This window comes from Microtus ochrogaster, unplaced genomic scaffold, assembly GCF_000317375.1.
Source record: "Microtus ochrogaster isolate Prairie Vole_2 unplaced genomic scaffold, MicOch1.0 UNK1, whole genome shotgun sequence".
In the NCBI taxonomy this organism is placed as follows: Eukaryota; Metazoa; Chordata; class Mammalia; order Rodentia; family Cricetidae; genus Microtus; species Microtus ochrogaster.
The window spans coordinates 29155915-29170419 of NW_004949099.1; the positions used below are offsets into that span (position 1 = coordinate 29155915).

General features: G+C 49.3%; 2 protein-coding genes across 3 annotated transcripts in view; one reads left to right on the top strand and one right to left on the bottom strand.

Annotated features, from left to right (window-relative positions):
• Window positions 1-14505, top strand: part of Syn2 (synapsin II) — a 162417-nt gene that overhangs the window by 115591 nt on the left and 32321 nt on the right. The window contains exon 5 of the mRNA XM_026788072.1: window positions 4390-4479. Coding sequence (XP_026643873.1) covers window positions 4390-4479 — 90 coding nt within the window. The remainder of the gene's footprint in view (window positions 1-4389; window positions 4480-14505) is intronic.
• On the bottom strand, window positions 4486-13758 carry Timp4 (TIMP metallopeptidase inhibitor 4). Of its 2 annotated transcripts, none has more exons than XM_005365036.3 (5): window positions 12087-13733; window positions 10791-10888; window positions 10261-10375; window positions 7562-7686; window positions 4486-6846 (listed from the first exon to the last, which is right to left on the bottom strand). In XM_005365036.3, the coding sequence occupies exons 1-5, from the start codon at window positions 12223-12225 to the stop codon at window positions 6649-6651; spliced, it is 675 nt and encodes a 224-aa protein (XP_005365093.1). In that variant the 5' UTR covers window positions 12226-13733; the 3' UTR covers window positions 4486-6648. The 2 variants fall into 2 exon arrangements, with proteins under 2 accessions (XP_005365093.1, XP_026643875.1); XM_026788074.1 differs by having other exon boundaries at window positions 6729-6827; window positions 12087-13758.

Consider the following 14505-nt stretch of genomic DNA (forward strand, 5'->3'; position numbering starts at 1 on the left):
TGAGGCTTGGGAGCTGGGGCTGGGTGGAGTAGGCCATCACCGTAGCATCTTACTAGACGTCCTGAGCTGTGAGACTGTTGACCTCTCCACCATGCTGCCCAAAGATCTTGTGACAAAATCCTTACAGGTCTGTGGGTCTTTCCTTGACTGGGGGCTGCAGTGAGAAAAGTGCCTGCCTCTTGCCTCTTAAAATGGGTAAACTATTGGAAAGACCTAAAGCTGACAGAGAAACCCAACTCAGCAGGCTACTACAGGCAGAGCTCCACCAGCCTTCCAGCAGCCTTGGAGTCAGGTCAGACTCATTCACACACGCGTGAACCCGACAGTTAGTGTGAGCTGGAAGTTTCCTTTGAGACACTTAAGTCTTACCTCTTCGTGGGAAGAGAAAGAAAACGAGGAGCATAAAACCTCTTGTTGGTGTGGTGCCTCCCTCTGATATTATTCTGTGTAGTTTCATTTAATCTCCACGATAAACTCACCAGGGAGGTATTATTATTTTCACTTTTGTACAGAGCAATAAGACCCAGGAAGGATTAAGCCACTTGCCAAGCTTACAGAGCCAGGGTTTCTGTACGTCACGCTGTCTCTCACACAAGTGGAGAAGAATTGGCTTGGTTTCCTCTTCCACGGCCAGTGGAAGGCTGTGGAAAGCATTGAGTGAAACATGGGGGCCTAGGATGACTGGGGACTCTGCTCTGATAGCTCCACTGCCCCCGGCTGGCCTCGTGGAAGGAAATGCTTGCCTCTAATCATACCCTCTTCATCTTGTTTTTCAAAAATCAAGCTTCACACAAGCTAGATTGCCAAGGCTCACCAGGCTTATTGTGACATTTCTGAACCGTAAACCTCTTGGCTCTGGGAGCTGGAGGGGTACTGTATAATCACGTGGGCCCATTAACTCTGCTCTTGACGTTCTTGTTTTGTCCACACTCAAATGGACAGCTTTCCTATTCTCTGGATGGGGAGACCTTCCAGTGCAGGAGGAAGAGGCGTGGACGAGGAGGAGGAGGTTAGCGAGCTGCTGTGGTCAAGGAGAGGCTGGGTTCCTAAGCCCCGCTTGCAGCTTTTCCGTGTGTGTGGCCTGTGACATCTGGGATCCTACTGTTCTGCAGAAATGGGCTGAAAGGGTGGCGTGAGCTGAGTGTGCTGCCTGTCTCAGAAAGTGCAGATGAGGCATCTATCAAATATCTTTTCTAGGAACCTCCCATTTCTCCTCAGTCACATGACCTTCCTCCTGAAATGTGCCCTAACCCACCCCGTCCCCACTTCCTGTCAGAATTTGGTTCTCTCGTGGCTACACAAGGTGATGCCACTGGTACCAGTTTTTACTGAGTGACCGAGTGACATAGCTCCGTGACCAACCATCTTCTGTGTCTACAAACTGTGACTAACAGTAAATGCCATTACTTTGCCAGTATAGTTATTATAGTTCCCTGATATTTGAGCCCTCCTAAAGGACATGGTCCCATGCTTTCTTTTCCTAAACTGTGGCAGAGGCTAGAGAAGGGAGGAACAGAAAGATCCCTCACGGGATCTGGGATCTGGTGAGGGGTCACATTCTCACCCATTCACAACCCCAGCACATCGCCTTTGGCATTGCATGGGAACAACAGGGCTTGCTGGCCACACACCAAGTTCTCCCTGCGTCTCACTAAGCAGCTGCCACACAAATGACAGTTTACATGTTATTCTCAGCTTGTCAGTAGAAGTGGACGCATTTGGTGACGGCAAGGGGAGTGTCCCTCTGACACGGACAACTTTGGCTCGTGTTCCCTAAATTTCTTTGTTCTTGATGTAGGGAGAGGCATCCAGTGGGCTAGGGAAGGCTATGCCTTGCACCAGAATGACTCTGAGCAAGGCTGCTGTCCCCAGAACTGGCCAGGGCAGCCACTGGGGTTTCAGGAGAAATGGATGAAAACAGCAGTCCAGAGAAAGCAGGAATGCCACCATCCCTGATTGCTCCACTATAGCCGAATTCTAGAGCATTTGGAAATTGACAGACCTGGGTTAAACTAAAGGATTTCATAGCTAGGAGAGACAGGATTAACACAATATTTAAAAAGAACCCATTTCTTTAGTGAATTCCTTCTCGAGTCATTTAGATGGGTGGTTTAAATAAGCCTCTTTCTGTTCTCCACCAGCCCCACACCAGCTCGCAGATTCAGTTTTTGCTCTGCATAGAGGAAATAGCCCTTATCAGATGTTACCTTTGTTTAATTGGTAACTGTGTACTTGCGACTTAATCTGAGTTTCCAGGGAGGCAGAGGTTTGATGCCAAGTCCAGTCCATTAATCAGACAGGGAATAGGGTAGGGAGGGTAGAGTGGGCTCTCAGGGACCCAACTAGAGCCTGGGAACTGGCTGTCATTTTAGTCTTGGCTGTCCCAGGGCCCTGGGAGTCTGCCGGAGGCCTTCCTGGCATCGGTGTGGTTGTCTGTGTAACTCACCCACACACAGGGAAGATAGGGCCCCACATGTCTGGTGCTGTGCCAGAGTGTGGGCTGCAGCAGGACAGAGGTCTTCAGGCAGAGCTGGCATCAACTCCCTGGGGATGCTGGAGAGCCTTAGAAGCCCAGACAGAAGAGGCTTCCAGCCAGGTCCAGGTGGGCAGAGAGATCCGAAAGGTCAGGTGAGGAAGGGTTGGGGAATGAAGGCAAGAAGGGACTGGGGGTCAGTCAGAGCAAACTGAAGGATCCAGGGGTTAGAAGTAAACAGAGAACAAAGAGGGTGCAGTGGGCAAGGGATGAAGAGACCCGGGCACTCTGCCAGTGTGGCTTTAGTACCAGGTATGCCCTAGCCTCATCTCCTCAGACCCCGTGTGGAGACCATTCCAAGTGTGAGATCCTGAATCCTAAAGAAAGTCTTAGACTTCTGAAGCTACCAGTTCCACACCCTGAAGACATGGCCCAGAAAGGCCCACATTTCCCCGCATTTTAATAAAATCTCCCCCACGAAAGGACCAGAGTCTGATGGAGGGTGTGGGGAAACGCAGTAAAAGATGTTCTTCCTGATGCACGGTGTGAGAAGCTGAAGGAACCGACAGTTCTCTGCTCACATCTGAAGAGGGAGCCTGGGAGGAAGCGGCCTTTTGTCCAAAGGCAACTACTGAGTTAAAAGGAAGACACGAGGGGACTCCACTTTGCTGATAACCCTTCCGGAGTAGCTCACACACTAAGATCCCTTGCAGAGAATGGAACTTGAGCTTTGGGGGAAAGGCTCTAGCTTTCCTGTCTCTGACAAGTGGAGGGTAGGCTTAGTCCAACAACTTCCTCTTGTAGCTGACCAAGCTATTGGCGTTTAGAAGCCTGAACCGATCCCACTAGAGAGAAGATGCTACTACCCATGCACTGGGGTGGGCGTTGTGGGTTGATGTGGACCAGGTGGGAAAGATCTGTGTTCCTTGCGAGAAGTGCACGGCCTCTGTGGAATCTGAAAAGTAGCTAGGTACTCACAGGACTCAGGAGAAAAACAGACAGGGAATGAAGGCTCTGGCAGAGAACTGTGCTCAAGAGCGTGACCTCGGGCCGTGCGCCTCTCTGGTTTTGAAAGGTCAGGGGGTGCTGGATGTGCACCAGAGGCCTTCCGGTCCTAGTGCTGTGCATATCTGAACCTTGCCTTCTCTCCTTTTGCCACACATAAAGGGTCTACCAAGTTTAGCTCTTGTAATTCCAGCAAAGCAGAGCCATGAAGATAGATCAGTGTGTTTGATCACTGGGACCCTCCCTCCAGTCTTCCTGAGGAACAGCCTCATGCACGTCACCTCTTGTGCAGACTCTAGTGGCTCTGTATAGCGCACGGGAAGGTTGTCCTTTATTTCTTTGCCTGGTGCTAGAACTTCTGAGACTCGGCACGTTAGCATTCAGCTCTGTCTTGCTCCGTCGCTCTGGAGAGCATGTGTTTGGAGTTAAAGAGCTCACGTTTCGGTCCCAGCTTCGCTTCTTTTCAGCTGTTATTGATTTCCTTTCCTAAAGACAATATTCTACCATTTAGCTGGGCACAATGGCCTGGCGCTCACTCTGTAGCCCAGGCTGGCCTCAGGCTCATCATCCTCCTGCCTCACTGAGTGCTGAGATTATAGATGTGCACCGCTCCCCCGGCCTCACTTCTGGGATTCAGGTGAAGTTCCTTGCCTCTTCTCAGCCTTGTTAATTTGAAAAGATTGGGGGGAAACCATTAAAATTAAGTAGGTCCTCTGTGAATACTAGCTTTCTCTTTGGCTTCTTCTACTAAAGCATATGTCCTTGAAATTGCATGTACCTTTCTTGGTATTGTCAGTTTATTGAACACAATGTCTTCTACAGAGAAAATGCTCTACATTTATTTGATGAATTGATGTTTTGTCTGGTTCAGAAACTGAAAATGCAGTGAAATTATTTCTTGTCTTTTGCAGTTTGCCCAGATGGTAACCATCTTCAAGACACTGGGAGGGGAGAAGTTCCCACTCATCGAGCAGACATACTATCCCAACCACCGAGAGATGGTAGGTGGCAGACTGGGGCTTTGACTCTGTGCTGTTCCTACTCATAGCCACATGGTGACTCTGGAGGCCTCTCAAGGGCTCAGCCTCTCAGCCCAACCCCTCAGGTAGCTGCTCAGAGGAGCGAAAGTAGCTAGATTCTAGCCAACAGCTATGTTTTCCACTTCTGGGTACCGAGTAGAGGAAAGCAGAAACAAAGGGCGTTTTAATGAGAGACGGCAACAAATCTATAAATCAGTAGTCAGGAGGTTTCACAATTTTGTGTTTAGCTCTAGCTTTGCCATGTGTCTCTGGCAATGTTACAGTCCCTCACTGGATGTCAGTCCCTTAGCCACGCCAAGTGGGCACAGCTGCCTTTGACCAGGATACTTCATACAGCATGCATACGACTTCAAAGAGATTCCTCAAGTAAAAGCCTCCTGGTGGGTATGAAGCCTCCTAAGGCAGAAGCTGTTGCTTATGTTATTCTCCACTAGACTTCCATTTCCTCTGCTACCTTTAAACTGTGACAAAGCAGAGTTAATCCTATGTCTTCTCTGAGTCCGCCCCCGGAGGATAGAAGGGAAGGAAAAATGGTCGGTTGAAAGCTATGAAGATGTTGCACACGGAGCAACCTGGAGGTCACTTTTCATCTTCCTCCCCATCCCCAGACCCTCTGCCCAAGGATGGTGTGGATTATCACTGGATGATCCCACTTGGAGACTCTGCCAGAGCCCTCCAAGTGCTGTGTTCTGGGACAGAGATCTTGTTTGGTCCTCTCCCACTCCCTCCTCCCAAAGGGATCTCCATCATTGCATTTAAATCCAGAGCCTTCCTCCAGCACCGCACACATGGCCCTGCTCACCAGCTGACCATATATCAAAATGAGAAACAGTCCTGAGTTGTCAGAAGAACTGATGATCTCTGCCATCTTATCCAGCGCTTTTCCCAGGAAAAGGTTCTGGGATGTTAAGCTCTATGGTTTAGCAAATCATAGAGGCTATTGCCAGTGTTTCCCCATTTTGACAAATAAGGAAGGCTAACAGAGGCTGAGGGGCCTTCAGGGGCTGGTAACTAGAGTCTGAGATACAGAGGTACCGGGACATAGCTGAAGGGTAGAGATACCCTCAGAACCACAGCTAGCTGTCTGCTGCTATAACATCTAGACACACAGGTAATGGAGTGTAGCTGAAGGGTAGAGATACTCTCAGAATCACAGCTAGCTGTCTGTCTGCTGCCATAGCATCTAGCAGGATAGCCACTGAAAAAGCTTAAAGCAAGTGCAAGCTGTGTTCCCCATTAGCGTGTGGTTCCCAGAGGGTTCTTTTATTATCTCCCTCTCACCCTCTACTAGAATTTGACCTTAGGAGAAGACCATGCTCTGGGGTCACTTTTGTTGTTTCATCTTTTTGTTTTTGCTTAAAATCAAAGTTCTAAGATAGGAACAAAGACATAAGCAATCTGAAGGAGGCTGCGGAAAAGTCCCTGGCCACCAACTGAAGGCGGTAGAGATATTTAACCTGGAGGGAGAATGCTTGCCCTTGTATAGTAAGTCTTTCCTTGACCAGAGATGAACTCTAGCTGGGCCAGTCCTTCTGCCAACAACAGTATCAGGGCCCTTGCAGAGAAGAGTAGGCTGTTCAGCTCTCACTGTGCCCTTTAAGCAGACGAAAATGTGTCAGAGGATTAGGCTAAATTGAGCCAGTGGGAGTAGAGGATATGGGGCTTTAGTGTATTCTTTTCATTCCAGCCAACCAGCCCACTCAGGATTCAGTCACCCCTTCCATAGCGTGCACCACAAGGCTGTGCCATCTTACGACACTCGCGGCTTCTCCCTTACCGTATGAGCTAAGAAAAGGAACATACATTTTCCTGACTGGAGAACACAAAGCCAGAATAAAAACTTTCAGTAACAGGTATCAACTAGACTAACAAAGTTTGAGAGCGAAGGGAGAGGACCTGAGGGCAAGGCAGCTAAGTCAAACTACCTTCCCCAGCCCTCGACAAGTTGGGAGCTGGAGATGTGGGCATAAGCTGTCACACGCTCCACAACTGCCATGATGCTGGCCAGGCCACCCACTTGTCACTTCCCATCATCTAGCTGCAACATGGCAGGTGGCGATGGTCAGAGTACCACAGAGAACTGGCTTGGTCTTCAGGACTCTTCAAGGATGTGGTGTTCACTGGTCCCCACTACGGCTGGATGATGTCAACATACTCCTTCCGGAGGTGTAGGTGGCCCCGGTACCAGCTGCAGATGCCATCAACGTGCTTCATGCAGACATAGTGCTGGGCCTGGTACCCATAGAGCTTCCGTTCCAGCAGCCAGTCTGTCCAGAGACACTCATTGGGGGCTGAGATGGTACAGGGCACTGCGTAGCAAGTGGTGATCTGGTGATCACACAATATCAGGGTGAATAGAGTGTCCTTTCTCTGTGCTGCCTTGCACATTCTGTGTCCCCTCACTGCCATCTCACCTGCCTTGGTCTTTTCCCATCCCAAGGTCCCTCCTGAGCTCTGCTCCCCCATCTCCTTGTGAACCGAGTTATCCTGGTGTCCCTAGACTCAGCCTTGATGGGTCCCATGCTGCCATGACTGTAAATGCTCTTCAGATCTTTGATTCCTTTACCTTAAAATTAAAATCTCCATCTTCACAAATTTGTTAAAGAGGAAATTAAAATTTGAAAATAAATTAACTCTTTACAGGGCCTGGAAAAAGTACTCTGTCTTTCCCTGCTCCCTTTTCTCATTTTTTTTTTTTTAAAAGATAGTGTCTCACTATGTTGCTCAAGCTGGCCTCAAACTTGGAATCTTCCTTCTTGCCTCAGCCTTTCAAGTACTACTGAGCCACCACATCTGGCTTAGATTGTCTTTAAATGGCGATTTAGTGTCATTTCAGTCTGCCCTGTGTGATTGTGGTGAAAGCGTGAAGACTTTGAGAAAAGGTACTGCAGTCTCCACCGTCCCACCCCCACTTCCACGGCACAGTATAAGTGTAGGAAGCGAGGAAGTACACGCCTGTGGAGGAACACGTGAAGGATGAGACCCCAAGGCTCTAAGCTTGTCCCTCACCCACAAAAGACCTTGGAAATGGACATTCCCTTACTTGGCAGCCACAGTTCTGGTGGTAGTGATGATTCAGACTCTCCCTCTGCACCAAGGACAGGTCCTCCCAGGGCTCAATGTAGTTGCACAGATGGATGAAGACTTTTCCATCACTGAGAATCTGGCCTTTGTGGAGAGAAAGGAATCTAGTCAGATCTAGTCAGAAGACTGCTTAGGGCTCCCAGGGGTCCCCATCATTAAACAGCCCAGAAAGTAATGGTCTCTCTCTCCTTTTCTTCCTTGATTTCTCCTCCCTCCCTCTGTCTTTCCCTCCCTCCCTCCCTTTCTGTGCTGAAATTATGCCTTATTTATGCTAAACACATACTATACAACACAGAAAACTCCAGTCTCAGATGAATTTATGACATCAGTGAAAACTTAGGACTCAAAGAAAGGACCAACAAATCCCTATAACCTTTAAAGCAGAGACTAATACACAGTGTCTGTGCAAGACAGAGGGGATCTGGTGGAGGTCTGTTCCTTAAGCATGAAGCAGAAAAAAAGGTGGGATTTAAGTCAGCCTGGAGCTTGTCAGATCTAGTGACACATGCCTGTAACGTTATCCCTCTGGAGACTGAGCAAGAGGATCAAAAGCTTGAGGTCAGCTTGGGCTACATAGCAAGACCCTTTCTTAGAGAAACAGACAAGCAAACAAAAGGTACAAGTAAATACCAAACAAGAAAATGGCTGACTGCAGGAGTAGGAATGTGGCTCAGTAACAGAGCACACACTTAGCTTGTGTGAGGGTCTGGCTAGATCCCCAGCAGAGGCAGGGAGAAAAAGGGCAGGCTGTGAGAAGGCTTTTTTTTTTTCCTTTTGCATACTCCCTTTATATACCAACTGCTGTAGCCATAAAGCAGGTCCCAGGAGCTTTCCGGTGGAGGGTGGGAATACTAAAGCTGTTGCTGAGACTAAGTGGGGGGATGTGTAGAGCGCTTGGTACAGTTGATGGCCCTCAGAAGACGTCTGCTCCTTTCCAATATCCACTCTGGCCTCTCCTGCCCAATTGATATCTGTCTCGTGACTATTTCCCCATAGGAAAATGTCTTTTTAAACATTTGTTTATCAAGTTCCTTCCAATATTTCATGGATCTTTTTCTTAAAGAGCCCGGAAGTTGTGAGCCCCCCCCCCCATGTGGGTGCTGGAAATTGAACTGGATCTGCCAGTGCTCTTAACTACTGAGCCATCTCACAAGCACCATAGATCCCTTTCAATACTTCTTCTCATCAAAGCCATCCCTGACAAGGCAAACCCTCACCTCTGCTAGGATTTGGTTACTCAACCATTTATTCACTAAACAGCTGCTATAACCTAGTACCAGATGTAGGAATCAATATGGCAGGTTCTCTGCCCCTTAGAAGGGTAGACAGAAAGTAGGCATAGTTTACTGGACTGCAATTGCCCAGATATAAGAACAAAGGAATGTATGCTTATCTCCAAGTGAGGAAGAGGGTGGATGAAGGAAACTGCCCTAGAGGAGCTGATGCTCATGTTGTCTTGAAGGGATGACTGGGAATTCACTGTCAACAACTACAAGGGCCTCCGGACACTGGGATTGTCTTGTACAAAGGCAGGAGGACAGCCACACACCCTGCAACTACAGGTAGTTCATTTCAGCTCTCAGGGAGAAAGGTGCAGGGTACTACATCATCGACAAGTGACACAGAAAGAGCTACAATGGCCACAGTGTTCTAGTCACAAAAGACTTTCCCCTATCAATGAAAGGACCATTGGCTTCTCCTGAAGGCGTGGCACCACTGACACCTTTTTGTAGAGTTATGTTTTCTCCAGTCTCGGTTATTCTTGACCTCCTCAAGGACAAAAGCCCCCATGTTTCCTTTTCCCTGATACACAAAGTGGGTACTCGAGAAAGGGGAGGGGTATCAAGAGATGTGAAGAGACTGGTCGGCTTATGAGGGACCTGGAAGGTACAGTGGCATGTCCCATCTCTGCAGAGGCTGCCCAGGGCAGCACAATCCTGCATCCTCAGAGCTGAGAAGTCCCTTTCACTGTGTCGTCTTCAGGAGCCGTGTCTGGACTAGAAAGTCTGTGAGGACTATGAATCCCCACTTTCCTGCCCAGGCCTGGCAGTAGGGAGTAGATGGTTGTCTGTGGGCTCCACGGGTAGAGTGGAGCTCCTCCCTGTTCTCCCTGTGGGCTGGTGGTTTTGTTTCCCTTGATTTCCTTACAGATATTTTCCATCTTATAGGCCAGCTTAGAGCCACCAAACAGTGACGCTTCCCCCCCTTGTCCACAACCACACCAACACCTCGTCCCAAAATTCCAGAATTCTTTAGTACCGTATTTATTTATTTATTCCCCCAAAATATTCTTGGGTGTATTGGATAGATGGCTCATTTACTGTTCTGTCCCAACCAGTTTGGTATGGAGGCTGGCCCCGCCTGGGGTTCATGGAGGTGGACTATAGAGTTGAGCTTGTGCACAGGGCGGTGATAAACACAAGGGAAACACCTTCAGGAGACGTATTTGGGCTCAAGATGCCAAAAGCCTTATACCAATGAAAACTTTCAAAATGGAACTAGCTATCCTAGATTGGTAGAGCAGACTCTCCTGAAAACAGCGAAACAGTGGCCAAGATCACTATAGCAGGGACTCCTGCATTGAAAGGGAGTCTCATTGCTCTCCCCAGCTAAGTGGCTGTGGCCACTATCACACCTCTGTTTAGCCCCTTAACTTACCAGTCAGAAGATACTGCTTCTGGCTGTTGGTTTCTAGTTTCACGCCACAGAGAGAGGAGTCAAATGGTGTGTAGACATACTGAACGTCCTTGGCCTTTTCGAACCCTTTAAACATCTGGAAGGCAGTTACAGAAGAGCAGCTCCGGGTCAGGGCAGGGCCACAGGCTAAAAGATGCTCATCTCTTTTCAAACGTCAAGCCAAAGTCTAATTCAGGTTTACTGCACAGAGAACCTTGCTGGTTTTTATTTATTTATTTTTAAATAAATCTAAACCCTGACTTCTTCCAGGGAGATGGGGAGGTAGGTCCCACAGACAAAGAGTTGTAGGACAGGATAGACAGCGAGTCCTCACCCTGAACAGTCACGGCTCCCATGGGTCCTGCCCGTACCAGCTCATATGGTTCCACTTCAGCATGGGCCTAAGGAGTCCTGAGTCCTCTGCCTGAGTCCACTAGGTTCATCCTCCATAGCACAAAACCCCATCCCTCCATCAGCCCATTATGACTCAGCCCTTGTCCTGCTCCATGTACCTTTATCTGTTTGATTTCATACCGGATCATTTTTTGAGTGTCAGCAGGGTCTTCACTGGCAGGTACTACCTTCTCACTAGAGATTTTTGCCCGGATTACTGCACAGAAAGAAAGGGAAACTTCAGCACTGTGGGAGTATGTGGTATGAGATAGGGATGGCCTGGGGTCTTCTGAGTATTCAGCAATTGGTTCAAGTGTTTTTGGATTCTCAGCAGTACACTACATATGAGAGAAGGAACTTGGAGTTTACTCTGTAGTGGTTGCCAGCTTCAAATCCTTCAGGGCTGTTAGGTCCTTCAACTGTGTTCTTTCTGCCCTTTAACCTGTTGGTGTCTAGAGCTTGAATTCTCTATAGCCCTGGGGATGGTGAGTGGGGGATAGGAACCCCTTCAAGGCAATTGGAATGGGGCTCATCTATTGATAGATCTTAGAATCTTTTAACTCACCTTCAAGTGAGAACAAAAATGTTTATCAGATTTGTAAATGTACCCATTCTCCATTGAAGTAGCTCATTTCTTACTATCTAATCAAAACCTGGTTTGCTTTTTGATTTTGGGTGTTTGTTTGTATTTGTTTTTTTTTTTTCCGGTATTGAAGACTGACCTTATAAGCCTCACGTGTGAGAGACAAAATTCTTTGTCACTGAACTACAGCCCCAGTCCTAGAAATTTTATTTAAAAGAATTCTTCCTCTCTGCCTGACCTTGCACTAGGCACAAGGCTCATCGACAGAGTTCTCATCCTGCAGAAGTCTAGATCTAGCGGAGAACACCTTAGACAAAACAGCAGCACCCACCACAAAGTGCGCAGCAAGGAATCAAAAAGCCTGCAGAAAACAAAGGGTGAATAGTAGTTTGCCAGTAGTTAGAGGTGTGGAAGTAGGATATCCAGGTAGTGGGAGAGAAAGGACAAAAGGCATGTGGATGTCCTGTGGTGGCACTGTGGCAACTTCAACTGCAGGCAAGGAGGCAGGTGTTCCATTGCAAACGCCCCTCCCCTCAGGAGTTCTGAAAATTAAGGGATGGCTCCAGTGACAGCTGGGTCCCATCAAGCTGAGCTGATGGGAACTACTCTGGAGACCTGTGATCGGATATTTATTTATTCCCCTGCAAATCAGGCTTTGTACTTCCAAGGTCTATAAAGCAACAGCCATTTCTGATTTATCAGCTGCAGCAGGAGGCACCCATACAGGATCTTAGCTCCACCCCTTCCTTCAGATTCCAAGTCTACAGCTCTGCCCACCATCAGTTTTCCCACAGGCATCCCCTGGTATGGTCCTCAAAGGCCATGGACTCACCTAGAGCCGAGTGGCAGACGTGCTGCTGGGGGTGCGCAGGCGCGCAGCTGCACGCCTCACCCAGCCCCGGGGGCCACAGCAATGCCAGCAGCCGCAGCACCAGCGCCCAGCTCAGCGCAGCCAGGGGGCTCCAGGGCATGACACTGCAGAGCCCCAGCTGAGCTCCTGGGGTCTGCCTGCCGCAACAAACAGCCCCTCCAGGACTCCTCCAGAAAGCCTCTTGCAGTCACAGTCTTTATGAGGTGGCTTTAGGGCCAATCCCGCCCCCCCCAAGGGCTCCTCCCACCTTTGGCAGCAGGCCACTCACAGCCACCGGACCCAAAGTCCTCCTGACTAGACCAACAGACCCAGTAATGCAGAGGAAAGCCCGCAGATTCCAAAAGAGGCAGCAGCCTGGATGTAGAGGGAAGACAGGGTGTTGGGGGGAAAAGCAAGAAAAGCAAAGACTAGCGCAGAGACAGGAAGGTGGAAAGATGAGGGACAGAGGCTCCGGCAATAGGAGCAAGTGAGGGGAGGCAGAGACACAGAGACACAGGCCAAGTCAGAGGCAGACAGAATTACAACAGGCAAAAGAGACAGTGACAGAGGAGGACGGACCCCTCGCTGAGCGGCATACTGGGAATGAGACAAGCTACTCAGGGCTCCTTTCAGCCGCAGGAAGTGTTTTCAATGCCCTATTTATGAGGCTCCAAAGCAACAGCAAACAGTCAGGGAACAGGACAGAGAAAGTTGGGGTGTGTGTGTGTGTGTGTCTTGGCGCTGTCAGCTGGGGGGTGGGGAAGGGTGTCAGAGAAAGTAGCCAGTGCTTTAAAACTCTTTTCACAGCAGAGTCTTAGACTGCAGAGTTCAGAGTTGAGGGCAGTTCTTTCCATAGACCTTAAAACGCAGTGTGTCCTGCCCAGCAGGTCAGGGCAAACTCTGGACCTCAAAGCCCCTACTGCACATCATTGTCCCCTGGAGACCGCCATGTTGCAGAAGGCGGAGCCGCTTAGCAAACAAGACAGGCACTCCGGTCATTGTGACCCAAGCCTTGTCCACTGTTTGTCAGCAAAGTGCTCCAAGAATCTGAATGAAAAGAAACTCGTGGAATGACTGCCTCAGCGGGAGCTGGGGGCCGAGTCCTGATTCCGACTGCCACTGGATCGTTTTGTGATCTTTGCCTCTCTGGGCCCCAACTGTTTTCTCCACGAAACAGGACTGGACTACACGATTCCCCCCTCTCCTTGTTTTGCAGTCCACAGCGCCAAACTCACATTCATGATCACGCTCCACTCCATGAGACTCGAGTTTTCATTATAGACTTGACTTTTCCCTGCTGCCGATAGCTGTCTCCTTTAGAAGAGTCCAGTTAGATGGCAGTGGTGATGTTTGAAAAGGGGAATTGGGAGAGAACGAGTCAGATAGAGGCAGGTGGTAGGACCGGACTGGTGTCTAGCGTGGTTCTTCACACAATGCTCAGACCAAGATAGAGTTGTCACTTGGAGGGGTCTTAAAAGCATCATCCCAATCTTGTCACTTGACAGAGGACCAGTGCTCTGAGGTTGCTGACAGGTGAGTGGTGGAGAGAACTAGAATCTTCACCTGCCAGTGTGCTGTCTGCTGCTCCCCCGCTCTAGCTGTTCCCCCGCTCTAGCTGCTCCCCCACTCTAGCTGCCAATGCGCAGTCTGCTGCTCCCCCGTTCTAGCTGCTCCCCTGCTCCAGCTACCAGTGCACTGGCTGCTGCTACCCTGCTCTGGCTGCTCCCCCACTCTAGCTGCCAGTGTGCTGTCTGCTGCTCCCCCGCTCTAGCTGCTCCCCCGCTCTAGCTGCTCCCCTGCTTTAGCTACCAGTGCACTGGCTGCTGCTCCCCTGCTCCAGCTGCTCCCCCACTCTAGTTGCCAGCATCCTGGCTGCTGTTCCCCTGCTCCACCGTGTTACTGCTTCTGCCTTCATTTTGCTGCAGCTCAAAACCCTACCTTCAGAGGGCCCTTCCTCCTTTAAGTCTTAACTATTCCTCCTCTGTTTAAACAAGGCTACTTACCATGCTGAGGATGACTTCCAAGGACAAACATACCGAATTCTTATGTCTTCTCTCTTCAGAATCCTGAGCTGGACAGACATAGGCCTTAGGATACCATGTTTGTGTTTGGTACTGAGTCTGTGGTGTTGGTAAGCAGGGAAGAAAGAGTGTGACAGGGGAAGAGGACAGTTAGGACCAGCATGGGAAAGATGGCACATGACGGGGAGAGACGGTCAGAGGTGCATGTTTCAGTCGGCGTTAGGATGCTCAAAATGCATTCCAAATGTTTTTGGTTTCTATTTATTTATTTATTTATTTTGTATACAATATTCTGCCTGTCTGTGTGTATGCCTGCAGGCGAGAAGAGGGTCCCATTACAGATGGTTGTGAGCCACCATGTGGTTGCTGGGAATTGAACT

Excerpts from the sequence above, each read along its gene's own strand:
- Timp4 (XM_005365036.3), bottom strand. The coding sequence starts at position 12,225 with ATGCCCTGGAGCCCCCTGGCTGCGCTGAGCTGGGCGCTGGTGCTGCGG. Across the intron at positions 10,889-12,086 it reads CGTCTGCCACTCGGCTCTAG|TAATCCGGGCAAAAATCTCT; the intron begins GTGAGTCCATGG and ends CTTTCTGTGCAG. Across the intron at positions 10,376-10,790 it reads ATGAAATCAAACAGATAAAG|ATGTTTAAAGGGTTCGAAAA; the intron begins GTACATGGAGCA and ends ACTGCCTTCCAG.